The sequence below is a fragment of the Barbus barbus genome, assembly GCF_936440315.1.
Source record: "Barbus barbus genome assembly, chromosome: 38".
NCBI lineage: Eukaryota > Metazoa > Chordata > Actinopteri > Cypriniformes > Cyprinidae > Barbus > Barbus barbus.
In genome coordinates this window covers 20462498-20478035 of record NC_136716.1, presented here as the reverse complement: position 1 = coordinate 20478035, position 15538 = coordinate 20462498, and the positions used below count along the sequence as shown (strand labels likewise).

The 15538-nt window shown below is 35.8% G+C and overlaps 1 protein-coding gene across 1 annotated transcript; it reads right to left on the bottom strand.

Moving 5' to 3' along the window:
- Positions 1-1774: 1774 nt before the first annotated feature.
- tha1 (threonine aldolase 1) lies at positions 1775-15291 on the bottom strand. Its single transcript, XM_079398379.1, has 7 exons — positions 14773-15291; positions 13014-13097; positions 12601-12689; positions 8917-9102; positions 8521-8658; positions 4371-4563; positions 1775-2624 (listed from the first exon to the last, which is right to left on the bottom strand). The coding sequence occupies exons 1-7, from the start codon at positions 15017-15019 to the stop codon at positions 2317-2319; spliced, it is 1245 nt and encodes a 414-aa protein (XP_079254505.1). The 5' UTR covers positions 15020-15291; the 3' UTR covers positions 1775-2316.
- Positions 15292-15538: the final 247 nt, after the last annotated feature.

Genomic DNA, 15538 nt, shown 5'->3' with positions numbered 1-15538 from the left:
GCTTTTAATACAATCTTTTCATTTTAAATGTATGTTTGAGTGCTTTGCACTTTTTACTTGATTAGCTGTTGTTGTTGTTACAGCTTTAAGGGATATTACTTTATGGAAATATCTTGGGTTGACTTTATTCAAATTTGTATTATTCTGATTTTGGTTTATGGCAACAGTGAGGAACATTATGCTTTTAGATATTCATCTAGATTAAAGCTGAACTGAATTCTCTGCATGAAAGTTTTCTTGTTTTGAGCTTTTTTTAGACTTTTGTTTTACAAAGATGTATGAAGAATAACATATGTGTGTACCAAAAGGCTGGACAAATGTGACTAACAGACAAATAATAATAATCAGGGACAACTATAATATTTCTAATTCTTAGTATACACTCTGTTCATACGTGGAAACACAGCTTCAACAGATCAACAAACAACAGAAGAAATGTGACTCTCAGTAGTGACTCCAAAGGTGCTTTTGGCACACTTGGATGAATTTATGAATCATGAAGAATGTATTGTTGATGAGACTGCCTTTTTTAAATTCAAAAACTTCCAAACTAAAATGTATTATTAATTTGTCTATTATTTGTGTAAATTACAGCCATTTCATTTAAAGACTAGGTCTGAAAGCACAGATTACCAAATGCTGCATCCCAAACATATGTAGATGTTTTTTTGTTGAATTATTCACAAACTATAAATTATGCTTTGTTGCCATCCCTATTTTTGACATCTTTTAGATGAATACATCGAGTCCAGTAATAGCACTCAAGCCCTCACTGAATAATTTTGAATTTCTGTTGGAGCCAATCTGCTTTTGTGGCCTCCGCCATAAGTAGCTGATTAGTCCACCCCATCAATCGTACACGGCCCCATCAGAGCGTTAGTGGACCACACAAGGCTGAAATTAATGTTCCTTTGGGCTGGCCTTGTGGCTCACTCCTTAATGGCACATGGCAGTATTTTTCCATCATGAGATGTTTCACCCATATATGCAGTCTATCAATGTGCCTATCGATTCTCTGGTATTTATGCAACCACATGCAGCATACATTTTTCTATATTAAATACAACCAATAATTAATCCCAATAAGATAAGTCAACAGTTTTACTATAAGTTTTTAAATATTTAAATTACTTTTCATTCTGTGGTGTAATTTTATGTGCACATTTATTATAAGAGACTTCACGCAGAAAATAGATACTGCAAACAGGCCAATCTTACAAAGCCACTCAAATGTCCACATTTCACTATAGAAATTAAGCCTATATTTATGAGCATACAATATTTTGCATTGTAATATTATTTTTAGGACAATTTCCTTTTTTTTTTTTTTTACCCCTTATTCTTTCTTTACCATAATGCACTTAACATTTTACTATTTCCATTAATGACAAATATCTGGCTGTATAGTAATTATTACTACTTTAAATTTTTCAAAATAATACATCTAAATTTGCATAAATTCTAATCGCTACAACGAATACTTCCATTATGTATAAATAACTTTTTAATTTAATATATGGTAATGATTAATTAATAATTTTAAAATTGCCATATAACCTGGACATTTTCCTGACAGGTTTTGTGAGAATCGCTCACACATTCTATGAATGTTATGCACAAGATTCTGCATAATTTCTGTAATTTCTGCAAGGCAAAGCAAGATATTGGCTTGTCAGCCGTGACGCTGTTTACAATGTCTTAACGGTAAATTTCGAGGGCTATTGGAAACGGCAAATAAGCAGCAGAATAAATGAATATGCCCAAAACCAGTTTAGGGATATGTCATTTAAAAAATGATGTAGATCCAGCCAATTCATTCCTCGCACATGCTATAGCAATAAAGTTAACTGCATTATCAGTCAAGACTAGACATTGGCCCTAAGCTCCTTCCGATATCAACAGCAGTAAATCTTTGCATTGTCGTCATGACGATCCTTCTCTACACGACTACATCTTATCCTTATGGGGAATACCTATATAACACTAAATGATAAACAATAAAACTAGCCATAATGTAGCTTTTTAAAAGGCCTCAAGCTGCTTATGCTGCTTAAAGAATGCATTTAAACAAGATTCAAATGTCATTCACGATAGTTTATTGTGAGAAACCATTAAATGTGTGTGTGTACAATATGTACACACCAAGTGGGTGTACTATACGTCTCCCCACTGAATTAAGTGGGTAAGTCTTGGCAGTCCAACTGGAGTGCAAAGTAGCGAATATAATTATGCTTCGTTTTGCAGTTACAGTTTTAAAATGGTCCCTGGGACCAAAACATTGGTGTGAAGACACATCTGATTGGTCAAGGACTCTTTTCATGCTGCATTAATAGACCTGGACTTGTGCTGTTGGGCCACAAACTGAGCCTTCAGTATAGCCAGCTGAGTGTCTTCCTCGCTGATACCCAGATGCCACACAGCCCTGACTGTTCCCCCGACGTGGGGGAACATCAGAACCTGGACCCCCTGGCCCAGAGCCTTCACCTCTTCTTCATCTACGCCTGCCATCCGCTCGCAGAACTCTGCGGGGCTCATTTGGGTGTCCCGCAGACAGAACCTCAAAATGTTGGTTTCCACAGTGTTCCGATCCAACTGATACAGAGGAGGGTCACACTGTAACAGTGCTACAAGGCAAAAGACATTCCATCAGAATCTTGAAATGTAACTTTGGATATTTAAATTTGGCTCAGTGGAACACAAAAGGAGAAATTTAAATCAAATTTTAAATGCACTGAATGGGGACTGAAACTTTCAAGCTTCAAAAAGGGCACTATGTCTATATAACTTATATTTGCATTATATTCCAAGGCTTCTGGAGTCATACAATTGCTTGTGTGAATAGCAAACTATCATTGTGTTGAACTCAAGGACCAAATCTGTTCCGATTTGTCAACAGTATCATTAAAATTATCTTTTTTTGCTCATTGAAGCTTGAGAAAGCCCTCTGTCTGAAACTGAAAAGAGGAAAAAAAAGTCACCTTTTGTCATCCTTGGAAGAAAGAATGTTAAATGGGTTTCTAAGTATATGAGGGTGACAAAATAATGACTTTTATTTTTGACTGAACTGTTCCATTGAGTTTATTTTAAAAGCTTCAGTTCTGACTAACTTGTATTTTCTTTTAATTATTTAATTTAGTTTCTGATTTCTGAGAGACCCACTGAGGTGAAAATCAAGTTTGTAACATTGTTTAAGTGTCATTTCATCAGTCAACATCATTGCTGAGCAAACTACAATGGTACGTACATAAAAGACCGTTTTAAAAATATGGTTTTAATCAGCCCCAGTTTCCCTCCATCACAAACATGCAACCAATGCCATCAGCATATGGGGTAGGGCTTTTCATATCATTAGCCAAGTGTTTCTACCCAAGGATGTTGAATTTTAGAAGGCAGCTGTCTGAGATGGCAAATGGAACATCAGCTGTGTCCCAAACAACACACTATACACTATACTATGCAACTGTGTGAATTATAGAAGGTTATTTTTTCATTCATAATTGGAGTCTGATAGTCCCTCCTCCTCCACTATGTGATTACATCTGTGACAGCCGAGTGCATGAAGTGTCCAACATTTGTTTTTTCCAGTTATTTAAATGCATCATCCTGGTATTTAAAGTACACTTTCTTTTTAGAATTTTCCGTGTGAACACTCTACTCACACCATTATACACAGCACAGAATAGTGCATAAGAATGTGAATTGGGACGCACCTATGGTTTATGTAACATTAGCAACACATTATTAGCTGTTTGATAGTGTAGTCAAGCCAAAGGCTAATCATATCAGTTTCCATTATGTGTCTGATTCTGTAGCAAACGATACGTAAAATGTATCAGGCCCTACCATTCAGATACATTCGCTTACAGACAACCATGTATAATTCCCTCTTCCTCATCAGAATCAGTTTCAAACATATGGCTGAATCATTGCAACTTGTCATTGTGTTGTATTTACTACTTCAGATAAACGAGTGAAAGTGGAGCAGGTAGTTTTAAGGTATTTTTAAGGCATTTAGAAATTACTTTCATGAGAAAAAACTTGATCAAAGATGGGTTTCAAGGTTTAAAATTAGTGACGGCAGGGAGACTGCCGTCACTAATAATCTAAGTTCAGTCGTACAGGTTTACTAAGCATTATGGCCAAATGTGAATAAGCGTAATTAGATGACTAACAAAACGGTGGTGCTAATGAACTAATTCCAGCTACTGAATATGAGATTTTATATGCTTAATATATTCCTTTAATTCTTTTATAGTCAGTATGGTCTAAGAAAAGGTCTTACTCATGCAAAGGCTAACTAAAGCATTATACCTACAGTGCTTGTGCAGTGTTGTGCTGAGAGTGGAAGGAAATCTATCGGGTTCTGTCACCTTGAGCAAAGCTTCTGGCGTTCCTGTGGTCCTCCTCCAGTCTGCCAATCATGTCTGACAGGGCAATCTTACCAGCTGCTGCCAAGACACCCGACTGGCGCATTCCGCCGCCAAGTGCCTTGCGGGCACGTACTGCTCTCTGTATGAAATCTTTTGACCCACCTAGCATGGTGCCTACAGGTGCCCCGAGTCCCTGCCAAAGAGAAAATCAGATCAGATTTCCAGCTCTTCACATGAAATTTAATAGAAAGGATAGAGAAAGCAAAGAAAGAAACCATTCAGTACAGTACAGTTCAGATATAATTATAGTATTAAATGGATGCATGTTTACTCACCATCCACCGTAATGCACTTAATAGGGGTCTTTCACACAGAACATCTTTTTTTGTTAAAAAATAATAATTTTCCTAAAAGGTTAATCTCATAATTTTTACATTTTATTATCTGCACTCATGCAGTGTTATTTTATTATCTTTTATATATTATTGCAGTATTTATTAGTATTTGAATTACATTTACTTTACATTCAGTCATTTAGCAGACGCTTTTATCCAAAGTGACTTACAAATGAGGACAATGGAAGCAATCAAAATCAACAAAAGAGCAATGATATGCAAGTGCTATGACAAGTCACAGTTTGCCTAACGCAGCACACGTAGCAAGGTTTTTTAAAATTATATAATAAAAAGAAAACAAAATAGAAAAAGATTAGAATAGAGCAAGCTAGTGTTAGAGGCATTTTTATGCTTTTTGTTAATTGTATAGAAAACAAATAGAAATAAATAATATAAGAAAACAAATAGATAGAATAAGAATACAAAAATCATAGAGAAGCTAGTGATATTTTTATTTTTTTTAGTAAATAGAGTACAAGTCTAAAAGGGGCAAGTTTTTTTAAAGAATATAATTAGAATAGAGAGTGCTAGAGTTAGAGGTTAGGTTTTATTTAAAGGTAAAAATACAACCCGAATTCCGGAAATGTTAGGACATTTTTTTTTATTTGAATAAAATGAAAACTAAAAGAATTTCAAATCACATGAGCCAATGTTTTATTCACAATAGAACATAGATAGCATAACAAATGTTTAAACTGAGAAATGTTACAATTTTATGCACAAAATGAGCTCATTTCAAATTTGATGGCTGCTACAGGTCTCAAAATAGTTGGGACGGGGGCATGTTTACCATTGTGTAGCATCTTCTCTTTTTTTCAAAACAATTTGAAGACGTCTGGGCATCGAGGTTATGAGTTTCTGGAGTTTTGGTGTTGGATTTTGGTCCCATTTTTGCCTGATAAGGTTTTCGGCTGCTGAAGAGTTTGTGGTCGTCTTTGACATTTTTCTTTTAATGATGTGCCAAATGTTCTCTATAGGTGAAAGACCTGGACTGCAGGCAGGCCAATTCAGCACCTGAACTCTTCTACTACGAAGTCATGCTTTTGTAATAGCTACAGTATGTGGTTTTGCATTGTCCTGCTGAAATATACAAGGCCTTCCCTGAAATAGATGTCGTCTGGAGGGGAGCATATGTTGCTCTAAAACCTTTATATACCTTTCAGCATTCATAGTGCCTGCCAAAACATGCAAGCTGCCCATACCGTATGCACTTATGCACCCCCATACCATCAGAGATGATGGCTTTTGAACTGAATGCTGATAACACACTGGAAGGTCTCCCTCCTCTTTAGCCCAGAGGACACGGCGTCCGTGATTTCCAACAAGAATGTCAAATTTGGACTCGTCTGACCATAGAACACTTTTCCACTTTGAAACAGTCCATTTTAAATGAGCCTTGGCCAACAGGACACGACGGCGCTTCTGTACCATGTTCACATATGGCTTCCTTTTTGCATGATAGAGCTTTAGTTGGCATCTGCAGATGGGACGGCGGCTTGTGTTTACTGACAGTGGTTTCTGGAAGTATTCCTGGGCCCATTTAGTAATGTCAATGACAGAATCATGCCGATGAGTGATAGTGTCGTCTGAGGGCACGAAGAGTACGGGCATCCAACAAAGGTCTTCGGCCTTGTCCCTTACGCACAGAGATTTCTCCAGTTTCTCTGAATCTTTTGATGATGTTATGCACTGTAGATGATGAGACGTTGAGGAACATTGTTTTTAAAGTATTCCACAATCTTTTTACGCACTCTTTCACAGATTAGAGAGCCTCTGCCCATCTTTACTTCTGAGAGAATCTGCCTCTCTAAGACATCCCTTTTATAGCTAATCATGATACACACCTGATGTCAATTAACGTAATTAGTTGCTAGATGCTCTCCCAGCTGAATCATTTCAAACTTTCTTGCTTTTTCAGCCCTTTGTTGCCCTGTACCAACTTTTTTGAGACCTATAGCAGGCATCAAATTTGAAATGAGCTCATTTAGTGGATAAGTGTAAAATTTCTCCGTTTAAACATTTATGTTCTCTATGTTCTATTATGAATAAAATACGGGCTCATGTGATTTTAAAGTCTTTTAGTTTTCATTTTATTCCAATTTAAAAAAATCGTACCAACATTTCCAGAATTCGGGTTGTAACAACATTGCCCTGAGGAAATTGTTTTCATGCCAAAAACAGTCAATTTGGTTTTTCATTTCCACCCTTTCTCTGAATTTTAAACTTTAAAAACTTTTTTTTTTAAAAGAAGCAACATTTGATTAGTCATGTGATCTTAACATGTTGGTTTTTATAAGGCAACCTGCTCCATGTAAAATAAAACCTGTCCTGTGTGAACATCCCAATATGTCAAACAATCATATTTGTATTTATGAATAAAGTATGAAGTACATTGCACAACAAAAATGAAAACTTGCAAATCACTCAAATATAAATGCATCAAGTATAATCAAACAGCTGTTATAATATATGAGCAGGCACATGTTTATAAATGACACCTGGAATACAGATGGTTACTTTGTCTCTGAACGTCTGTAGTCAGGACAGGCAGAAGTGATATGATATTCATATCGGTGGTCTTTGTCTATAAGCCCCAATTACATTTAATGTCTTTCAGGGAGAGGGAAAGAGGAAAGTTCGGTGAGGGGAGTGTAGCCTATTTCCAGCTAGATGCAAACAAGTTCTGTAATTAAAATGCAAATACGCTTGTTGACATCTACTCCAAGGATTTTGTTGAGTGATTAGGTTTTACTTCAGGGTTTCTTCAACTGACTTTGTGTGTATGTGATGATCTGAGTTGTGATGTTGAGTTCATTCCGCGGGGAGTAATGAGGAGGACATTTCAAATCCTAGATGATACGATGCGATTACAGGTGTGTTATCAGAGGAAAGTACCATCACACTTTGATGATATGAATGAAATAAGACTTGATAATCTGGATGTGTGAGACACCTTCAGGGTGCAGGTTATAAAGCATATGAGCACTGACTTTAACAAGGTTATTTTCAATGCCTCTCACCTAAACTGATTTCTCCTGCTTTTGGTGGAAACTCTACAGATTCTGTTTCTCACTGCCCGGAGTTGTTTTGTTCAAAATTACTGTGCTCTGGAAAAGCAATTTCTAGAGCATGAAAACTACTGCTGGGTTTTAATAAGTAAATTGTTCTATTACGAAAATCTCACTACTGTTCAAGGTGAATTTGTTGCTGCATTTTTCTGTGCAGTTTCAATTTCAAAGAATTTAGAATAAGAATTTAAAATGGGGGGGAAATATCATTATGAAATAAATGTTTTTCTCTAATACACAAATTTGGTGCTCAAGAAACATTTCTTATTATTATCAATGATGAAAACAGTTGTGCTTCTTAATATTTCTGTGAAAGCTGTTTTTAAAATTAAAATATATTTTTTTTGTAACAAAGGTAAGTTTTTGTAACTTTCAACTGTCAAACTTGATCATTTCAATGCATCCTTACTAAATAAATGTCTTTAAAAATAGTACTGACCCCAAACACTTACATTAGTATATTTTTAAATAATGAATTGTACTAAATGAACATGTTGAATTAACATCTGTCCTATTAATATTCAATTAGATTTATATCAGACATACAATGTCATATGAAGCAGATCTGAATGAATTAGAACAGCTATCTGAGCTTTTTATATAAAAACAGCCATACTAGAATAACAATAATTGTTTTATCATACAGTGGACCATAAACAAGCACGGTCAGAAAGTGTGAGTGCTCACCTTGGACAGACACACACTGACAGAGTGGCAGTGCTGCAGTATAGCAGAGGGTTGGACGCCCAGAGCCACCGCTGCATTCATCACCCTCGCTCCATCCATATGCACAGCCAAACCAAACTTATCAGCCACAGACCGAAGCTTTGAGTGAGAAACATATACGGTTATGCATGTCCAATGCTTCTACATTTTTTTTTTTTACATAAAAGTGTAAAGTGGATTTGCCTCATTTGTCAAATCTGATTAATAAATCAGTTTATGTGATATCACTAAATTTACTAATGAACATCACCAGGAGGTGTAAATGGAGGGACTGTGTCCTATTGCTCAAAGTTTAGCCTTAGTTTAACATATTCTCTCTCTCACGTTTAATGAACCAATGTTTAACCAATATCTAACCTCCTGCAGGAAGGAGAGTGGGAGGACGCGGCCTCCCTGAATGTTGTGCGTGTTTTCCACACAAACCAGACGGGAGCGTGGGTAGTGTGGGTCAGGGTAACCGTGACGGATCTTGGAGATCAGCTGATTGAGGTCAAAGGTCCCATCACCAAGGGTATTGACTATTGCAGAATGGATGCCTGCAAGCTATGAACAAAAACAAAAGCACATTGTATTTCAGCCTACAGATAATGTGGTATATGGGTGCTTCTTCAACTGAGGGCACATTTGGACTTTTCAAAAATAAACACTTTTAAAACACACATTTCATACCCCCACTAGTTAATTTAGTTAGTCTGCCAACAAAGTTCAACAGTAAAAAAAACTCTACCATTGAAAAGTTTGAGGTCAGTAAGTTTTTTTTTTTTTTTTTCAAGAAATTAATACTTCTATTCAGCAAGGACCCATTAAACTGATCAAAAGTGACAGTAACAACTTTTATAAAATGTGTTACAAAAATGTTTCTCTATTTCAAACAAATGGAAAAAATGCATCACAGTTTCTGCAAAACAGCATAATTATTTTCAATATTGATAATAAAAACCTTTTTCTTGAGCACTAAAGCAGCATATTAGAATGATTTCTGATGATGGCTAGTGAAAATTCAGTTTTATCATCACAGGAATAAATTACATTTTAAAATATACTAACAAAGACAATTATTATTTTAAATTGTAATATTTCTAAATATGTATGTAAAATATATAAAATAAAATAAATGTAAAATAACCTTTGGGGTGATGGGTCAAGGGCCTTCAATTGGAGTAAATAAATGAATAAATAAAACAGGACAGAAAAGATAGATATTACTGAATTCACGACAAAAGCAACATACTAAATGCATTTTTGTCACATAGAAAAGCACTTGACTGTAAAGCATTGATTTTGAGCTAGACTGCTGGAAAGTTACTGCTAATAAATTCTGTCATCATTTCCTCACCCTCATGTTGTTCCAAATGACTTTCTTCTGTTGAACACAAAAGAAGATTTTGTAGAATATTACCAAACCATTTTGGTTACCCTTTATTTCTACTGTATTGACAAACATTTCTTGAATTTCTCAAATTATGTTCCACAGAAGAAAGAAATTCATACAGGTTTGGAATAACATGATGTTGAGTAAATGATGACAATTTTCATTTTTGGTTGAATCTCCCTTTAAGAACTTTATTATTTGTAAATAAGAAGCCGTGCGACTCCACCATGCAGGGACACTGGCAAAGGATATACAGGTACATCTCAAAAAATTACAATATCGTGAAAAATGTCAATATTTTTTGTCACTCATTTCAGAAAGTGAAACCCATATATTATATAGATTCATTACACATAGAGTGAAATATTTCAAGCCTTTATTTCTTGAAATTTTGATGATTATGGCTTACAGATAATGAAATCCCAAAATTCAGTGTGTCAGAAAATTAGAATATTAAATAAGATCAATTAAAAAAAAGGATATTTTAAACAGAAATGTCAGGCTTCTGAAAAGTATGTTCATTTCTATGCACTCAATACTTGGTTGGGCCTCCTTTTGCATGAATTACTGCATCAATGCGGCGTGGCATGGAGGCAATCAGCCTGTGGCACTGCTCAGGTGTAACGGAAGCCCAGGTTGCTTTGACCTTCAGGTCATCTGCATTGTTGGGTCTGGTGACTCTCATCTTCCTCTTGACAATACCCCATAGATGCTCTATGGGGTTCAGGTCAGGCGAGTTTGCAGGCCAATCAAGCACAGTAACACCATGGTCATTGAACCAGCTTTTGGTACCCTTGGCAGTGTGGGCAGGTGCCAAGTCCTGCTGAAAAATGAAATCAGCATCTCCATAAAGCTTGTCAGCAGATCGAAGCATGAAGTGCTCTAAAATTTCCTGTAGATGGCTGCGTTGACTGTGGACTTCAGAAAACACTGTGGACCAACACCAGCAGATGACATGGCAGCCCAAATCATCACTGACTGTGGAAACTTCACACTGGACTTCAAGCAACATGGATTCTGTGCCTCTCCACTCTTCCTCCAGACTCTGGGACCTTGATTTCCAAATGAAATGCAAAATTTACTTTCATCTGAAAAGAGGACTTTGGACCACTGAGCAACAGTCCGGTTCTTTTTCTCCTTAGCTCAGGTAAGACGCTTCTGACGTTGTCTCTGGTTCAGAAGTGGCTTGGTAGCCCTTTTCCTGAAGACATCTGAGCGTGGTGACTCTTGATGCACTCACTCCAGCTTCAGTCCACTCCTTGTGAAGCTCTGCTAAGTGTTTGAATCAGCTTTGCTTGACAGTATTCTCAAGCTTGCGGTCATCCCTGTTGCTTGTGCACCTTTTCCTACCCAAATTCTTCCTTCCAGTCAACTTTGCATTTAATATGCTTTGATACAGCACTCTGTGAACAGCCACTCCTTTCAGTAATGACCCTCTGTGACTTACCCTCTTTGTGGAGGGTGTCAATGATTGTCTTCTGGACCATTGCCAAGTCAGCAGTGTTCCCCATGATTAGAGTTTCAAAGAACAAGAGATACCCAGAATTTATACTGTAGGGATGGTCATTTATTGAAACTCAAATGTAAATATTCTAATATTTTGAGATACTGATTTTTGACTTCATTAGCTGTAAGCTCTAATTATCAAAATTAAAAACAAAAAAACTTTTGAAATGTTTTACTTTACATGTAATGAATCTAAAATATATGAAAGTTTCACTTTTTGAAATAGGTTACAAGAAAAAAATGAACTTTTTCACGATATTCTAATTTGTTTTAGATGTACCTGTAAGTATCGCTTTTTATTTCTCCTCTTTCCTACTACTTGTTTCTTGTCTGTTTCAGTTTTTATAACCATTTCTTGCTATGTTGTGGTCTTTTAGCATGTGTGTTTGGCAGTGTTATTTTTAAGGATTACTGATAAACTACTGTCATTTGATTTGTATTTATTTAAAATTTAGTGAAATTATGTCTGAATTTATAATGTCTGTATAGGTCTTTTATTAAGTTTTAGTTTTAATTTTAATATTAATTTTAGTACTTCAACAAACTAAATGGAAATGAAATAATATATATATTGAATTCATAAATGTGTGTGTATATATATATATATATATTTATATATATATATATATATATATATGTGTGTGTGTGGTTGTACATACACATATAACCTTTTTTTTTTTTTTTCATTTAAATTTTAAGTTTTGAAATTTTGTTGTATGCATTTGTCATTTTTATTTAATTTCTTTATTTAAAAAAAATAACGTTGTATTTGGCGCGCACACCCAAGCGAACTTGCGGACGCCTCAAGTATAAATCATCCTTGCTCCCGCTCTGCTTCGACTCGCGGCTGGCGGATGCATTCGCTGCTTCGCTTTTGGAGTATTTACTTTATGTGGTTTTGCATGCTCTTAATTTAAAAACAGCGCCTAATATCGGGGAGGTCCCTTCGTTTCAGCGATCGGCCCACTATTTGAATGAAATGTCCCGGTGTTCCCAATGTTGCAGCCCCCCAGACCTCTGGACCCTATGCACTCTGTCACCCCCCCCCACTAGCGCCACCCCTGTATACAGGATTACAAGAATAACAAATGGAATAACATGAGAGACAAAGAACATATAATATGTAAGAGACAAATGCGGCAATGCCCCGCATTTGTTCATACCTGTGCACTTCCTCCCTGTTCGTAAACGTGAATATGAGAGAGATCACCTACTATCATCTCATCACCTCTTTCTCTGCAGTGCACCATAACTGAGACAAAAAAAGAGAAAAGAAATATGAGGGCAACATATGTGTTGGGAAGAACAGCTCTGCTATGCGTGACTGCAACATCTGGTCACTAACAAGAACAAAATTCCAAGAATAGTGAGCTATTTCTGTGAGCTAAAGCACAAATCAATATCATTTTTGAAATATCAGATTTTAATAGCCAGAAGCAGCTCTCAGGCAGTGACAGAGACCACAATGATGCTGAAAAACAGCATTATACGTGTTAATTTTACCTCAAAGCTTTTACCAAGTGACAACTGTAAACAAGTTTTATTAATAACCCTGGGCACCATCCTGCAATCTCACCTGCAATCAGGTTACTCATCGTTCCTGTGGGGACATACAAAGCCGCTTCCATGCCAAACATATCAGCAGCTATTTTCTGCAGTTCTATCGAAAGAATGGGGAAAAAATATCATGTATAAATTACCTAATGCAACATATGTAAACAACCGTTTTGCGTATAGTATATATAAACACAACTAGTCAAAAGCCTGGACTTGCAAACTCCTTTTTTTAAATATATTTAAAAGTACAGTGATCAAACTATAAAAAATAAGAAAGAAAATTATGTATTTACAATAAATAAATAAATAAAAGTATCTTATATTTGATCATATTCAAAGCAGTTAAGTACTAATAGATTGTACTAATAGTGTACTAATACTTTTTTGTAACTAATACTTTACTAATACTAGTACTAATACTTTAGTACTAATAGATTTGAACAATAAGAGATGAAACCTACGTTCTTTCAGTCTAATTTGTCAAATTAAAAAATAAGTTTAAGTTCAAGCATTACTGTGAATAAAATCCAACTTTCGAGAAGTTCTAAAAAGTAGTGAACAAAGAATTTCTAGTAGATGCCAGTTACATTTTTTGTGTGAACCGAACCAAAATACTCATATCGCTAGCAAAAGTTGTTTTGTTTACCTTACTTAGATACTCAAGTATCTGTTCACAAAATATCCAAATGTTCTCCCAACTTTTCAAATTGAGTCATCTGAACAAACAATTTTACATTAAACAATATTGCACAAGTTCTCAGCATATATTGCAGCTTGAAATTCTTTTGTTAATTATTATTCAAATATTATCATTGTTTTATATTTTACTGGCTTAATTTATGCTCTACCGCTGTCAGTTAGCTGTCATGTGGATCAGAGTTCATATTTGACTGATTTAACATTTGTTGATCCTCACCATTGAGAATCGTGTGCTGAGGTAAATGCTACCCATATTATCTAGTGGGCTTTGCAAATAAACATACATCTAAAAGAAAGAGAACTGTTAAAAAGATTAGCATTGCTAAATGCTAAAAAAAAATATTTGGTTGATCTGACAGATCTTTTAAAACTCAATAGACTGACTTTTAGTCTCTATCCTTTTTTCTCTCTCTCCTTAATACAATTTAAAATAACTACTCTCTATTGTAATACATTTTAAAATGTCATTTATTCCTGTGATGGATGAATTTTCATTTGGTGCTCAAGAAACATTTATTATTAATGTTGAAAAACAGTTGTGCTAATATTTTCATGGAAAATGTCCTTTTTCTCAGGATATACTTTGATGAATGTAAATGTCAAAAGAACATTTGCAATATCAAAAATGCATTTACTGTCACTTACATCCCTTTTGAATAAAAAGTATTGGTTCCTTTTTTTATAAATATATAAATAAAATAAATAATACAATTTTACTGATACTTGTGAAAGCCAGTGCATGTACAGCCAAAGTATAACAGAATAAAAATGTGGTTAACATCGTGCAATTCTGAGAAACATTGTATTATTAGCTGAAGAAATGTAAGTCATTATTATTTAACAGAATATGCAAAGCATAGCCTATATTGTCTGTGACCGTTTTACAGTGTAACGGATGTGTATAGGAACAGCAGGTAAAATGCAGACCATAGGGGAACAATGTTGCATCTACCACATCTGTTTTTATGTATTTAACACGTGAATCACAAATAAGCACGACTGGAGCCTTTGAACTGATCAGAATAAGAGTCTGACACAGCAGAAGCACGCAACTGACTGTATGTCAGTCAATCTCTAACCGTTAACCGTAGGGTCTTCTCCGAAAACATCGTCTCCGACCTCTGCCTCGGCCATGGCTCGGCGCATGGCTGCTCCGGGTTTGGTGACTGTGTCGCTGCGGAGGTCCACGGTGCGAACGGCGGATCCCGTGACCACCTGCGGGGACCCATAGTACAACCGCACCGGATCCACGTCAAAAACCCGACGAGGTTTGTGGAAACAATGTCTGAGTAAACGAGCTGGACCCGTTAGTGTTTTGGAGCTCATGTCTTCTACTTTGCACTGTAATGTAACGTTATAGCCCGCAACAGTGCATCAGTTCACAGGCCTTACACTGAACTTTGCTTTACTGTATTCGATAATCATTGATGTAAGCGGCCTTAAGCATATAGACATGAATAATAGAAACTCGATGGCATCGATCAGTTAACAGTAATCCTCTACAAAACTAGTCGAGGTTGTTGAGTCAACAGAAAGAAACCACTTGCAAATAATATTGATCCCGGTGAAAAAATCCTGTAGCCTGACCCATACTGAGTGATGGACAAGAAAAAACTTTGTATTTATAACGTTGACTAAAGTTATATTATTTTTGTCCACTTGTGAGCGCTCGAGTATAACATTTGTAGAGGCTTAGCGCTATCAACAGTTACTGAGGACTAAACTACTTTAGCTTGTGGATTTGAACGTGTCTGAACTGCATTTTGTTTGTAGTATACTACATTTTCGTTTGCTATGTATCTAATTTATCATATAGTGACCTCAAAAAGTATTTGGGTACACTCA

What these genes read in the sequence shown, in the direction of transcription:
- tha1 (XM_079398379.1), bottom strand. Translation starts at nt 15,019, where the DNA reads ATGAGCTCCAAAACACTAACGGGTCCAGCTCGTTTACTCAGACATTGT. An exon ending in GATGAGTAACCTGATTGCAG is followed by an intron (nt 12,690 to 13,013) that starts GTGAGATTGCAG and finishes TTTTTGTCTCAG; the next exon opens with TTATGGTGCACTGCAGAGAA. An exon ending in AACAGGGAGGAAGTGCACAG is followed by an intron (nt 9,103 to 12,600) that starts GTATGAACAAAT and finishes TTTTGTTCATAG; the next exon opens with CTTGCAGGCATCCATTCTGC.